This window comes from Dermochelys coriacea, chromosome 10 (genome assembly GCF_009764565.3).
Source record: "Dermochelys coriacea isolate rDerCor1 chromosome 10, rDerCor1.pri.v4, whole genome shotgun sequence".
Classification (NCBI taxonomy): domain Eukaryota; kingdom Metazoa; phylum Chordata; order Testudines; family Dermochelyidae; genus Dermochelys; species Dermochelys coriacea.
Window position 1 is genome coordinate 25,328,518 of NC_050077.1, and position 16,019 is coordinate 25,344,536.

General features: G+C 43.1%; 1 protein-coding gene across 1 annotated transcript; it reads left to right on the forward strand.

The window, feature by feature from the left end:
• Positions 1 to 5,380: 5,380 nt before the first annotated feature.
• LOC122456127 (coiled-coil domain-containing protein 70-like) lies at positions 5,381 to 6,299 on the forward strand. The gene is given in 2 exon segments (XM_043493964.1): positions 5,381 to 5,917; positions 5,919 to 6,299. Coding segments are annotated over 2 exon segments (918 nt in total).
• The last annotated feature ends 9,720 nt before the right edge of the window (positions 6,300 to 16,019 follow it).

Below are 16,019 nucleotides of genomic sequence, written 5' to 3' on the forward strand. Positions count from 1 at the left end.
CCCATGACTTGGTGGGGCAACAGACAGGGAGTGCATAGATAAGAAGGTGAGGGGAAAAGTGCAACCAAAATCGTAATATTTGTGAGGAGCCGGAATAGGGGCTGCAGCCTGGCGCACTCCAGGTAGATGTGCGCCAGGGTTTCCCTCACGCCGCAAAAGGGGCAGGTGTCCGGGATTGGGGTGAACCACGCCAAGTACACGCCCATGCTCACGGCCCCGTGAAGGAGCCGCCAACTGATATCCCTGACGGGCCTCGGGACAAAGGTGGAATAGAGGCCGGCCCACCGGGGCTCCTCACCCTCTAGGGGTGGCAGGAGGTCCCGCCACTTTGTGTCAGGGCAGGACGCGAGGGCGAGGACGTGAAGGGTGTGGAGCACGAACGTGTATATATGTTTCCGGTCTGGAAACGGACCGGCTGCAGCTCAGGTAGCCGGCTCGCGGTGAAGGGGCAGGGGGGTTGGTTGGGTCCACGGGGCAGGGGCCCGATGAAAAGGTCCGGAGGGCCTGGCGTGGAGGGTGGGCAGGGCACGCCCCTTAGGGGCAAGCCCTCCCCGGTTGAGGTAAATCCGAGCAGCGGGCGGCAAAGTGGCCCTCACCTCCTGAAGTACGCGCAGGGAAGTACGAGGTCTGGAGAGCCCTATGCGCTGAGTGAGCATCAGGGGATCCAGCCAGTCTCCCCCATTGTAGTCCAGGAGGTCTCGACTCTGGTGACTTCTGCCAGGACCAACCTCCGGTGCACCGAGGGGGACCCTGCCACCTGCACACGGAGCTGCCATACATATTGTGCAAAGCATTATCGTCATTTTGAGCAGCTCCAGGTTACAGAGCTGATCATAGGCAGGCCAAGCAGAGCTGCTATAATTTAGAACAACTCCCTGAACTGCCTAAGATACAGGGAGAGCTGTTATGCTCTCTGTTCAGGCCCAAATCTAAAAGATATGAAATTGTCTTGAAGCCACCTTTGGCCTCACCCCCCTGGGCTGTTAGTGTTCTCAGGCAAGGAAGGACTAGTATGAGAGAGATATATGGAGAGATTCACAGAAATGAGGAGGGTGGAAATAACAGATTGCAAGTAGAACTAGGTGAAATTTTGGGAGCTAAAAGTTTATTCACCAAAAAATGCAGTTTTGAGTCAAGCAAAACTATTTGCAAATTCAGGCCAATTTCAGCAAATAGTGTTAGCTGGAAAAAAATGGAAAAAAAATTTAAAAAATTGTTTTCTTTTGACATTTTTGAAACAAAAAAAAAGTTTCAAAGTGATGTTTTCCTTTGAAATTGAGCTTTTTTTAAAAAAATTGGTAAAAAATACCTGAAAATTAAACAAATTAAAGAAAAAAAAGGGGGAAAATAATCAATGTTTCATTCATCCCTAATTTTGTTTTTGTTTTAGTCACTGAACCAAAAAAATCAATTATTCACTCAGATCTAATTAGAAGAGCCATATCTAAAATGCAAATGGAGGCATGAGGGACTCTGGGTGGGAGAAAAGTTAACTGCTTAACTTGAGAAGGAACAGTATATTGAGCTATTTTAGTCTCACCAATGAGCCAACCAGCCAATTTACTGTGCTTGTATTTGTAGATAAAAAGACCTGATACTAAACCATACTACTCTCTCCCATACACTTTGGAATCTACCCCCCATATTAAATGGTCTTTATTTGTTTGCTTCAAATGGTTTTCAAATTTATTAATTTGCTAAACAGCTGTAGCAAATTCATAGATTTTAAGGCCAGAAGGGACCATTATGATAATCTAGTCTGGCCTTGGGCATAACATAGGCCATCAAATTTTACCCAGGAATTCTTTCATCAAGACCATAAAATCTGCTACAGCATATCTCTTAGACTCCATGTCAAGGCTCCTCAAAATGACACCTGTATAAGTTATGATTCCCTTATCACAAAAAGACAGCTACCACAATGGACAAGCTCAGAAAGGAGCCTAATGATTACCATCAAAGAGAATGATCATCTGACCCTAGGGTGTTTTCTTCAGGTATGCATGGAGGGATGATAGCAAGGCAGTATAAAAAATTGCACTGACACGGCCCTTTCTGCACCAGACAAAACTCCTATTTCCTACAGGGTAAGGAGGATCGGGCCTTAAATTTACACTAACTATTTTTACGTAAAAGAATTGGAGGTTGAATTCATCCGCAATTCCATCAGTTAATTTGCTTAATACTATTACTTATTATTAGTGTTCATACATTAAAATATGGAGCTCTGCTTTCAGTGATTTTATAAACGAATGACAATAAACAATAATTTGATAAAGTTGCTTAGTCTTATTTAGCTTCTTTCTAGCCTTCAAACTTCATAACTAATGCTCCTTTGATGATTATTCTGTTCTATAATTTGACACTGTAGCAGAATATTGCTTTCTCTAACAAGACTATTGATGGACTATGCAGCACATTTCTCTTGCAAGTTGGTACCCAGGGGTTTCCCAGTTTGCTAGATCTTCTCTCCACTTTGCTTCCAACCTAATGGATCGCTTGAAGGATACGATGGGCCATGTTATCAGAGACTTGCAAGGGAAAGTGATGGCCTTACCAGAGGTAATCCAAACCCTTCAGGAGCACGTCAGAAGAGAAAATCACAAGGCCTTACGGGAAAAGAATGAGGATATGATCAAGGCCTTCCAGGAGAGAAACGAGGCCTTTTGGGAAAAGAACATGATCCTCTGGACAAAGAGTATGAATCTCTGGGAAAATGTCAAGACCCTATTAATGGAGGAGCTGGAGCTCTGGGGGGAGGACCTAGACCTGTGGAAAAATGAGCTGGAGCTTTGGAAAAAGGAATTGGACCTCTGGGAGGAGGAACTGGGATTCCTTGAAGAGTAAGAATAGTCATAAGGAGGAGGGAAGAGCCAGTATAAATTACTATATTGGCCCAGAAGCCAGAAATTGTCGTTTTATGTGTGTACAATAACTCCTGTCTTCTTGAGCTAAGAAACCTAATAAAGTATTGACTGAGTTTCAGCATCTCAAGCACCAGAGTGTTTTACATCTAGATTTCTTTGTATTGCATTCATTTCATTTCCTTGTCTCCATTTGGGACCGTCCTGCCCAGCCCCTGAGCTCCTTGCCGGGGAGACTAGCCCCGGCCACTCCCCTGTTGTCCCCCCTCCCCCGCAGTCACGCCACCGTGTGAGCAGCGCTCTGGTCTACTGCTCCTGTTGGGCAGCGCAGCAGCATGGCTGGCTCCGGCATGGTAAAAGGGGCGGGGAGCGGGGGGTTGGATAAGGGGCAGGTAGTCCTGAGGGACAATCAGGGGACAGGGAGGCAGAGGTTCTGGGGAAAGGGGACAGTCAGGGGACGGGGAACAGGGGGAGTTGGATAGGGGGTGGGTCCCGGGGGCAGTTAGGGGCAGGAGGTCCTTGGAGGGGGAAGTCAGGGGTCAAGGAGTGGGGGGGGGTGGATGGGTCGGAGGTTCTGGGGAAGGGTGCAGCCAGGATGGGAAGCAGGGGGAGTTGGATGGAGGTGGGGTCGCAGGGAGCAGTTAGGGGTGGGAGTGTAGATAGAGGTCGTGGCAGTCAGGGGACAAGGGGAGCTGGATAGGGGGTGGGGTCCCAGCGGGAGGTTAGGGGTGGGGGGATCCTGGGAGGAGGCGGTCAGGGGTCAAGGAGCATGGGGGTTGGATGGGTCGGGGGTTCTAAGTGGGAGGGGGAGGACAGGGGGTGGGGGCCAGGCTGTTTGGGGAGGCACAGCATACAGTTGCACAACCCCGATGTGGCCCTCGGGCCAAAAAGTTTGCCCACCCCGAGTTAGATGAACATCTACTTGGTCCTGCCTCAGCACAGAGAGCTGGACTAAATGAACTCGAAGTCCCTTCCAGCCCTCCATTTCTATGATTCTACTTGTACTCCTCCCAACTCCCATCTCCTTGCTTTTTCTTGTGCTCAGAGCCCCAGGGCAGCCAGACACTATCCCAATACCACGACTTGCAGGGACTGGCTCTTGGAGCATTCCCGAAAGCCAAATCACCACATTTTCACTTCCCATGCACCTAGTTAGAGCTGGTCAAATAGGAGGGAAATAATTTGTGCATACTTGTGCAAAGCCATGCATTGAATTCAAATTTCTGCATGGCTAGTGTGGTCAGATTGGACTCCTTAATTGGAGTATTTGGATCACTTACCGGGTGTCTTGGGGAAATGTACATGAATCTTTCCTGTTTTAGTAAGAATGATCGTTCATCTAAACCGTAGGGAAATTTCATCGTTTTGTTACACTTCAGTTATTGAAGCAGAGAGCAAAACCAATATCACGTGACTTCACAATCACACCACATGTACCAAATAATTAAGAAGCTGCAATAAGTCTCTATATTCTGAGATGGAACACGAAGGGTTCTGGATCTTTTAGAACATTCTCATCTTTAGAGTGCATGCACTAATTGCCATAACAGCACTATCCATAACCCTAGAGACTTCAGCAGCATAGAGAAGAAGAGCAGGTCAGTTCAATATAAATAATACTTAATTACAATTCCATGTCAGGAATGGAAGTTTTAGTTTAGAATTCAGGCTGAGAGGTAAAGAAAAGACATTGAAGAGAAGGTCAATTTTCCAGAAAAAAGGGCCTCAAAGCATATTTAGCCTTTTTTCCCCCAAGCTAATCAGGGAAAGGTAGCACCACACAGGGCTGATAGTAGGCAATTGTACAAACGATCTGCTGATCACCCAGTCCATCTTGGGAAAGGCATTTCTGATCTAAGTTTATAGTAGAGTGAACTCTAAAATGAAATCTCTCCACTAAACTTTTGGAATCCCTCTACTTTTTTGAAAGAGCACCAGAAGTGAAGGAGTAGGGGAGATTTCCCTGGACAGACAATATTGAAATAAAACACCTGTGTTTATATATTATTGGTTTTTACAAGTAAAATTCAGATCTGTGAAGAGTTAGCACAACGTATACACACTGCTTCAGTGTCGCTGATCCTGCAACATGTCCCCATTCAATTCAAGGGAGTGCTATCCGGATGGACTGCTGAGTCTCTGCACTACACATTGCAGAATTAGGCCCTTTATCCCCATTTTGTGGGCTTCGGTTAGAGCTAAGTGGTGCATCAACCTGGGCCTGGCCACAGATTTTAAATAACCCAGTATATAGTGGAACACCACATTTAGGCTTACTTGCTAACTTTCTTTTCTAGTGTAGCTTAAATCTATCCTATAAACTTCATAGCTAATGCTGTTTGTTTGATTTCTATTCCTTGACTTCCTACTTTAGTGGTCCTGCAGGAGCTTTTTCCACAGACGCCCACCTGCTCTGCTTCTCACACAGGCTACCACCTAGTGCACTGTACAGAAGCAAATTTGTGCTCAAGAGGTTCCTTGTTTCACCCAATCATCTCCAAATCCAGCAGTGACTGATGGACCAGAGGAAGCAAAAAACAGAACAAGGGTTGAACTATGTCACTTTACAGGTCAGAATAAACAGTGAGACATCTGTCTCACGTAACACAAAGCAGAAGACCAAGAACAGTCTGGCACCCTTTACTAACCTCCACAAGAAGCACCTCAGCAAGAGTCTGAAGGAGGAGAAAAGGGCCTTACAAGAAGAGATCAAGGTCTTCTGGGAGGAGAACAAAGATTTCCATGAAGAAATCAAGGCCTTTCAAGAGGGGAACAAAGCCAAGGCCGTGAAATTGGAGATTAAGGCCTTCCGAGAAAAGAACAAGAACTTCATGGAAGAGATCAAGGCATTTCTGAAGGACAACAAGGCCTTCCAACTGAAAAAGAAAGCTTTCCAGGAACAGCTTAGCACCAGTCAAGAAAAGATTGAAGCCTTCCAGGAGAAGATCAAGATCTCTGAGGAGGAGATTGCGGCCTTTGAGGAAAGGAATGAGGCTTTTCAGGAAACAATCAGGGTCTTCCAGAGAAAAAATAAGGGCTTCCAAGAAAAAAATAAAGGCCCTGCGCGAGAAAAACAAAGCCTTGCAGGAAAAGAATGAAGCTGCCCAGGAGAAGAACAATACTTTCTGGAAGGAATATAAAGTTTTCTGGAAGGACGACAAGATCTTCTGGGAGGAGGATATGGCCATCTCAAGGGATAAAATGGCCGTCTGGGAAGAGTACATGGTTTTCAGGGAGAATGCTCAGGACCTACAAGAGGAAAAAGGAGCTCTTTGGGACATGGTAGAAGTCCTGTGGGATGAGAAATATGCCCTGTGGAAGAAGGTATACTGCCCAGCAGGAGAACAACAACTAGCTGAAGATACAGAGAACAATGCTGATGGTGATCATGGCCCAGCTGTACATACTATGACAAATGCACCAAGGCAGGTCTAGAGGAGTATCTTGCTGCCAAACACTGGGTTCTCATGTGTCCTGAAACACATATATATTTGCCTCTTTGACTCCAGAAGCTTAATAAAGTCCTGATGGAGCTTTAGAAAAAGGGAGCATCAGAGTGTTATTTTACCCTTAGTTATGTTTTTATTGCATTTGTTTCCTTCAGCTGCGTCATAGTTGGTGGGTGAAGTTCCAACAACCAAAATTACTTACTGTCATTCTAAAAACAGTTGAGAATTGGACACACTCAAAGACAACTTCCTTGCAGGTACAGGTTTCTTAATCCCAGTGCATATGGCTGAATTTGTTGGAAATGTTTTCAGGCATCACTTCTTGTTCTCTGTTCATTATTGTCCTGGTCTTAAAAGTTCCAGTCATCCAATCAGGAAACAAAAACAATGTCATTACCACTGTCTTCTATTTTCCAGAAGCCTTCAGAGTAGTAGTTTATATACATAATTAGGCCTTGCATGTTGTATATAGTTAGTAAACATAGTTATTTGGACTGCCCGTCCCTGTGTGGTTCCTTCATATTATGTTTGTTGCATAAAGAGCAAAAGACACAACAAAGACCAATCCTGAAGCACTAATAATGAACAGTGAATCACCAGAGTAATCAGAAAAGGAGTACTTGTGGCACCTTAGAGACTAACAAATTTATTAGAGCATAAGCTTTCGTGAGCTACAGCTCACTTCATCGGATGCATTTGGTGGAAAAAACAGAGGAGAGATTATATACACACACACAGAGAACATGAAACAATGGGTTTATCATACACACTGTAAGGAGAGTGGTCACTTAAGATAAGTCATCACCAACAGTGGGGGGGGGGGAGGGAGGAAAACCTTTCATGGTGACAAGCAGGTAGGCTAATTCCAGCAGTTAACAAGAATATCAGAGGAACAGGGGGGGGGGGGAGAAATACCATGGGGAAATAGTTTTACTTTGTGTAATGACTCATCCATTCCCAGTCTCTATTCAAGCCTAAGTTAATTGTATCCAGTTTGCAAATTAATTCCAATTCAGCAGTCTCTCCTTGGAGTCTGTTTTTGAAGCTTTTTTGTTGAAGAATAGCCACTCTCAGGTCTGTAATCGAGTGACCAGAGAAATTGAAGTGTTCTCCAACTGGTTTTTGAATGTTATAATTCTTGACGTCTGATTTGTGTCCATTCATTCTTTTACGTAGAGACTGTCCAGTTTGGCCAATGTACATGGCAGAGGGGCATTGCTGGCACATGATGGCATATATCACATTGGTAGATGCGCAGGTGAACGAGCCTCTGATAGTGTGGCTGATGTGATTAGGCCCTATGATGGTATCCCCTGAATAGATGTGTGGACAGAGTTGGCAACGGGCTTTGTTGCAAGGATAGGTTCCTGGGTTAGTGGTTCTGTTGTGTGGTGTGTGGTTGCTGGTGAGTATTTGCTTCAGATTGGAGGGCTGTCTGTAAGCAAGGACTGGTCTGTCTCCCAAGATCTGAGAGAGCGATGGCTCGTCCTTCAGGATAGGTTGTAGATCCTTGATGATGCGTTGGAGAGGTTTTAGTTGGGGGCTGAAGGTGATGGCTAGTGACGTTCTGTTATTTTCTTTGTTGGGCCTGTCCTGTAGTAGGTGACTTCTGGGTACTCTTCTGGCTCTGTCAATCTGTTTCTTCACTTCAGCAGGTGGGTAGTGTAGTTGTAGGAATGCATGATAGAGATCTTGTAGGTGTTTGTCTCTGTCTGAGGGGTTGGAGCAAATGCGGTTATATCGTAGCGCTTGGCTGTAGACAATGGATCGAGTGGTATGATCTGGATGAAAGCTAGAGGCATGTAGGTAGGAATAGCGGTCAGTAGGTTTCCGATATAGGGTGGTGTTTATGTGACCATCGCTTATTAGCACTGTAGTGTCCAGGAAGTGGATCTCTTGTGTGGACTGGTCCAGGCTGAGGTTGATGGTGGGATGGAAATTGTTGAAATCATGGTGGAATTCCTCAAGAGCTTCTTTTCCATGGGTCCAGATGATGAAGATGTCATCAATGTAGCGCAAGTAGAGTAGGGGCATTAGGGGACGAGAGCTGAGGAAGCGTTGTTCTAAGTCAGCCATAAAAATGTTGGCATACTGTGGGGCCATGCGGGTACCCATCGCAGTGCCGCTGATTTGAAGGTATACATTGTCACCACATGTGAAATAGTTATGGGTCAGGACAAAGTCACAAAGTTCTGCCACCAGGTTAGCCGTGACAGTATCGGGGATACTGTTCCTGACGGCTTGTAGTCCATCTTTGTGTGGAATGTTGGTGTAGAGGGCTTCTACATCCATAGTGGCTAGGATGGTGTTTTTAGGAAGATCACCAATGGACTGTAGTTTCCTCAGGAAATCGGTGGTGTCTCGAAGATAGCTGGGAGTGCTGGTAACGAAGGGCCTGAGGAGGGAGTCTACATAGCCAGACAATCCTGCTGTCAGGGTGCCAATGCCTGAGATGATGGGGCGTCCAGGATTTCCAGGTTTATGGATCTTGGGTAGAAGATAGAATACCCCAGGTCGGGGCTCCAGGGGTGTGTCTGTGCGGATTTGTTCTTGTGCTTTTTCAGGGAGTTTCTTGAGCAAATGCTCTAGTTTCTTTTGGTAACTCTCAGTGGGATCAGAGGGTAATGGCTTGTAGAAAGTGGTGTTGGAGAGCTGCCAAGTAGCCTCTTGTTCATACTCCGACCTGTTCATGATGACGACAGCACCTCCTTTGTCAGCCTTTTTGATTATGATGTCAGAGTTGTTTCTGAGGCTATGGATGGCACTGTGTTCTGCATGGCTGAGGTTATGGGGTAAGCGATGCTGCTTTTCCACAATTTCAGCTCGTGCACGTCGGCGGAAGCAGTCTATGTAGAAATCCAGGCTGCTGTTTCGACCTTCAGGAGGAGTCCACCCAGAATCCTTCTTTTTGTAGTGTTGGCAGGAAGGTCTCTGTGGGTTAATATGTTGGTCAGAGGTGTGTTGGAAATATTCCTTGAGTCTGAGACGTCGAAAATAGGATTCTAGGTCACCACAGAACTGTATCATGTTCGTGGGGGTGGAGGGGCAAAAGGAGAGGCCCCGAGAAAGGACAGATTCTTCCGCTGGGCTAAGAGTATAGTTGGATAGATTAACAATATTGCTGGGTGGGTTACGGGAACCATTGTTGTGGCCCCTTGTGGCATATAGTAGTTTAGATAGCTTAGTGTCCTTTTTCTTTTGTAGAGAATCAAAGTGTGTTTTGTAAATGGCTTGTCTAGTTTTTGTAAAGTCCCGCCACGAGGAAGTTTGTGTGGAAGGTTGGTTCTTTATGAGAGTATCCAGTTTTGAGAGCTCATTCTTAATCTTTCCCTGTTTGCTGTAGAGGATGTTGATCAGGTGGTTCCGCAGTTTCCTTGAGAGTGTGTGGCACAAGCTGTCAGCATAGTCTGTGTGGTATGTAGATTGTAATGGATTTTTTACCTTCAGTCCTTTTGGTATGATGTCCATCTGTTTGCATTTGGAGAGGAAGATGATGTCTGTCTGTATCTGTGCGAGTTTTTTCATGAAGTTGACAGATTTCCACTCTATACGGCTAATTTCAGTGCCTTGCATAATGACAGGTTTCAGAGTAGCAGCCGTGTTAATCTGTATTTGCAAAAAGAAAAGGAGTACTTGTGGCACCTTAGAGACTAACAAAGGCTTGAATAGAGACTGGGAATGGATGAGTCATTACACAAAGTAAAACTATTTCCCCATGGTATTTCTCCCTCCCACCCCACTCCCCACTGTTCCTCTGATATTCTTGTTAACTGCTGGAATTAGCCTACCTGCTTGTCACCATGAAAGGTTTTCCTCCCTTCCCCCCCCCCCCCCCCGCTGTTGGTGATGACTTATCTTAAGTGATCACTCTCCTTACAGTGTGTATGATAAACCCATTGTTTCATGTTCTGTGTGTGTGTATATAAATCTCTCCTCTTTTTTCCACCAAATGCATCCGATGAAGTGAGCTGTAGCTCACGAAAGCTTATGCTCTAATAAATTTGTTAGTCTCTAAGGTGCCACAAGTACTCCTTTTCTTTTTGCAAATACAGACTAACACGGCTGCTACTCTGAAACCTGTCATTATGCAGAGTAATCAGTTTATGAAGCCAAAATTTGCTCATCCTCACTTTTCAGTGAATTCTGACAAACAACAAATACATTCAAAAAAATTAGAATCAGTTGATTCTGGTTTACAAATTATTTGTGAACAGGAAATGGAGCTAAATTCATTACAAATACTACAACTCAAACATCCTTTCCTTTACACTGTTAGACAGGTAGGAATATGTAGCCAAGGAGATGGAGACTTCAGCGGCCAGTTAGAAACAATCAGTAACCTATACTCAAAATGCAATTTCTATGGAAGCTATTCAGCATATAGTATAGCATTTCCAAGAGGAGTTCTCTAACACAAACAATGCAATGTCTGTGCTATACCCAGGCCTAATAGCAGACTGACTAGTTTGAAAGAGACCTGAAGTCTTTGGATATTGCTGGAGTTGCCTCGTTAAAATCTTTTCAACCATCTTTCCTCCAATAATCACCTCATCCTGAAAGTCTTAGTTTTGGGAATTGATCACATCAACTATTTCTTAACTGTGGGACTAACTCTAACTTAGAAACTGGTACCTTGCTCTCCCTCAAGGAGGGTGTTCATAATAATAGTCCCAACAGTTATCCTGGATTATGCCAGGCAGAAAAGACATCTGCAACTTGCAGGCCAAAGCATGTACTCTCTACAGAACCGTGTTGAGCATCAGCAGCCAAAAGCCAAAAGTCAAGCGCAGAAGACTCTGCAATTGTCTCCCTGGGAACTGTCTTTACTATAAAAGAGCATTGATCAGTCTGAATGCAAGTGATAGTTGAACATCTGTGGTCAATACTGGATTGGGAAGCAGGTATGCATGTAAGGGGACTGTTGGTGGATACACAGCAAATGGCTCTTTATATGGAATTAGAGATAAGGCTGAATGTGAAAAGGCTGTAGGACCTGGCCTCCAGCATGGTAAAAGGAAGTTTAACCAAAGATAGAAGAAGTCACCTTCTGTGTATCTACTGGCAATGAGAAACATTTGCTTTATTTGTAAGACGTTTTGCCAGTTCATTTACGTGCTCAGCACCTCCAACTTGGTGGGGGAGCTGTCTTCTGGAATTTCCAGGCTGGCACATTTTGTTGTGACACTTCATGTCAATTTGTGTCAATCACATCACAATACATTACATCATGTACGGGAACAAAGTTTGACAGAGGTAAACAAACCAGATGAGGCTTAACATGGTCTGGCAGTCTAGTGATTAGAAGATTCTATATAGTCAAAAGTTTAGTTAGATAAATCCCACTGGCAATGACTTTGGAAAAGAAAAGAATGAATACCACTGTAGTGTAGAGGAATTGGGTAGTATCCTTTGCAATTGTTTGAGAGTCCTCTAGCAGGCCTGTCTATCTTCTATTGCAGAAGCCACCAGAACCTAGCAGACTAGCAGTGTATATATGTAGCTAGGCTTCGTATGTTTGTATACAGAAGCTAGTAAACATTGTTATTTGGAATCTCACTCTGTCCAGGTGGTTTCCCCATATTCTTAATCGTGTTAAGAGAGGACAGACTCCTTATGTATTCCCTATATGCAAACAGAAATGAGTTTTTGCTGCCTTAGTCCTTGGTGTATATTTTGGGCTGGATTCTACTAAGCTAGGTAAAGAATAAGGTACTATTCCACATGAATAAGTGTAGCAGAATCTAACTCTTTGTAAATAAGTTGCCCATTAATTAGGAAATAATTGCCTACACTCCTTGGTGGAAGGAAGACAGATGTTACAATTTGGTTGCAGTGTAAGGACCTTACTTAATTTCACACTATGTACCTAATGCTTTTGTGCTGATGAAGGGGAGTACATAGGGTGTGGGAAGCAGAAAAAGCGAGTGTCAACTCTATGGTATGCTTCCTGTGGCACCCCCTCCATGCATCTCACAGATTTGGGGTTGCAGATGACATAGAAGGATCAGTGAGAGACAGAAATGGGGAGCAACAGCTCTCTGTAATATCCCTCCCTTGGGCTCATGTGAACTAACTCTGGTGATTCAACTACTAAAAGGCTTCCATTGTCTGTCCAGAAATAATAGGACCTACTAAGCATGGCTGTGACGTGTGTGGCATAGGGCCTTATTCAACTCCCAGTGAAGTCAACGGAACTCCATTTGAGTTGAATCATCCCAATAATGATTTAGTCATGAGCAAAACAGTCACCTGGGGTGTGTATGTGAGATGTGTGTACTTTGTGCACTGTTGCAATTCATTGCTAGTGTATTGGTGGTCTCTAAATCTCAGAGGGCTTGGAGTGGATGGAGACGAGGAGTTTAGGCAAAAAAGGGGTATGTATGGCTTATGCAAGTCACTAATGAATACAGAAAACTTCTGCAAGAATAAGTTGACTCAGCTCCATTGTTTTCAGTAGCACTCTGCTGATTTACACAATCATGGGTTCTCCATTTTAAACAACCAAAATTCCAGTTTTCTAAATCTACTTTAATAATACCCCTTACTGAGATGATTAGTTATTATAATCTAGTTTAAGCTGTTAGTTAAGTGATCAAAGCTAATATCTTAAAACAAAGAACTGACCACTGAAATATCCCTGTAGTGAATTGTACATCAGGAGAATACAATAGCATAAATTACTTCACAGGTTCTTCCTTGGCATCTCTATGAACTGACTCCGAAGATGCAATTAAGCTAATATATCTTCTCCAGCAAAGCTGTTCTACTAGAAAAATAGCCTTTTTATTCGTTTAACAGGTTCATTCTTTAATCTTCCCCACCTCTTGACCCCAGATCAGATTCACAAAGTCCTAAGTGGGTAGCAGAACAGCTGGATACAGCAGGTGGTGATGTAGCTAATGGGAAATCCTAGGGGTTCATTTTTGATTATTATATACAGATACAGTAATTAGAAATGAAGCAAGTCAACCTGTTCGCATGAAATTCAAATTGAACCAAATGCCACGGGGCTCAAAGAACAAGTATTCTTTGAAGCGTCATCAATGGGTTATCAGCATGTTTGATCTTATGTACCATTATCTAGGGATATTGATTTTAGGCAAACAAAACAATGTCAAAAGGTCAAATCCTGTAAGATGTTGAGCCCCGCTTATGAGATACTGTGTATACTGAACTCCCATGACTGTGTCAACAGTGCTCAGGACCTCATAGGATTGGACCCAAAACCTATAAAAGCCAGATCATCAAATGATAATGTTTATAGAGAGGTCATGTTTATAAACAGTTTAAACTCCAATATATAATTAAACCTGTAAAGAAGATAAGGTTCGATTTGCCTAACCACAACACTTATTCTTGTTTTTACTATAAATGTATCTATGTTTATTATCAAAGAACAGAGATTCTAGTGATGGTAAGAATATTTGAAACAAATGATTACACATAAAACAAAATCATAACACATTTTCTAGATACTAAACATAACTACCAAGTTAACCACCTGTCTAAAGAAGTTCATCTCACCCAAAGTTCTCTCCAGCATTTTTCAGCCACACCTGGTTAAGATGCCTTTTTCATGAAGTAAACTTACTGTCCTTTTACATCCTCAGTGAAGGGTAATTGGTAGTAAAGCAAGCCACTGATGTCCATCTCCAGATAGAGTTTTCCCCATTCCCACCCCACCGTTTCACTCTTTGTGTTAGTGTCTTCCTGGAGTTCTCACAATCCTTCATTTGCATTCACTTTAGACTGGTGATAGGAGACCCACTGTGAAATACAGAATACGTAATTTACATGTAAAACAGCCTACTAGGAAAAACATGTTTTTCATCTTTGCTGGTGACAAGTCCTAGACACAGATCTTATAATTATCCATGTATAACTCCTCACACAACATCTGTACACGTGTTTCACAATGACAGTGATGACCAGGGTGACACCGGCTTTTATTTGAAACCTCAGATTACATTCTTTGGTGAACTGATTGTACATACAAGACTCAGCAGATTCCTATAACGCTATGTACTCTCTCTGTGCCCCTTGCCAGCGGGCAGCAAAAGGTTCCTGGATCACACTGTCCTCTTGTATAACACAGGCCATAAATATCCTCAAAATAATTCCTAGTACAGATCTTTTAGAAAAATATCCAGTCTTGATTGACAATCTACCACAACCCTTGTAAGTTGTTCCAATGGTTAATTACCCTCACTGTTAAAAATCTATACCTTATTTCCAGTTTAAATTTGTCTAGCTTGAATTTCCAGCCATTAGATCACACCATACCTTTCTCTGCTAGATGGAAAAGCCCATTATTGAACATTTGTTCTCCATGTAAGTACTTGTACACTCTAATCAAGTCACCCCTTAGTCTTCTCTTTGTTAAGCTAAATAGATGTTGCTCCTAGAGTCTATCACTATATGTTTTCTAATCCGATGAAGTGAGCTGTAGCTCATGAAAGCTTATGCTCAAATAAATGTGTTAGTCTCTAAAGTGCCACAAGTACTCCTTTTCTTTTTTCTAATCCTTGTGCATTTAAGGCTGTTTGAACCCTCTCCAATTTATCAACATCCTTCTTGAATAGTGGACACCAGAACTGGACACAGCATTCCAACAGTCGTTACACCAGTACCAAATACAGATGCAATATAACCTTGAGAGTCCCCTGTTTATGCATCCAAGGATTGCATGTGTCTTTTTGGCAACAGCGTCAAACCATGTGTTCAGTTCAGCAACTTATCTACCACCACCCCCAAATCTTTTTCAGAGATGCTGCTTCCCTAGATAGAGTCCACCATCCTGTAAGCATGGCTTCAATTCTTTGTTCTCATATGTATACATTTAGCCCTATTAAAAACACATGTTTGCTTGAGCCCGGTATACCAAGCGATCCAGATTGCTCTGAATCAGTGACCAGTCCCTTTTCATTATTTACTACTTCCCCAGTTTGTGTGTCATCTGCAAACTTTAGCAGTGATGATTTTGTTTTCTTTCAGGCCATTAATAAAAATGATAAATTGCATAGGGACTACAACAAATCCCTGAGGAACTCCACTAGAAACACACCTGTTCAATGATAATTCCATGTTTACAATTACATTTTGAGACCTATATCTTTTATTGGACCAACTTCTGTTGGTGGAAGGGACAAGCTTTTGAGCTACACAGAGCTCTTCATCAGGTCAGGTCAGGTCCTGATGAAGAGCTCTGTGTAGTTCAAAAACTTGTCCCTTCCACCAACAGAAGTTGGTCCAATACAAGATATTCCTTCACCCACCTTGATTCTCTCTCTCTCCCCCCCCCCCCCCCCCCGGCCAACCTGCCTACAGCAAAACTGCAAACATTTTGAGAACTAATCATTTAGCCAGTTTTTAACCAATTAAAAAAAACTAGAAAAGTATAAAACTAACATGGCACACATTAATCAAAATGTAATGTGATTTGAAGTCAAATGCATTACAAAGTCTAAGTATATTACAACAACACTATATCTGTATCAGCTAACCTGGTAATTTCATTAAAATCACATCAAGTTCATTTGACATTCCATCATCCATTATGCATGATTTTGACTGACAATGGCATGACTGCATCAGTACATTAAAGGACACTCTTTTAAAAAACAAAGTTAAAACGCTTTGCAAATGAAAAGCGCAGAAGTCTTTCAATAGGGGGATTTATTTATTTATGTTTACATTTACTTTAGGA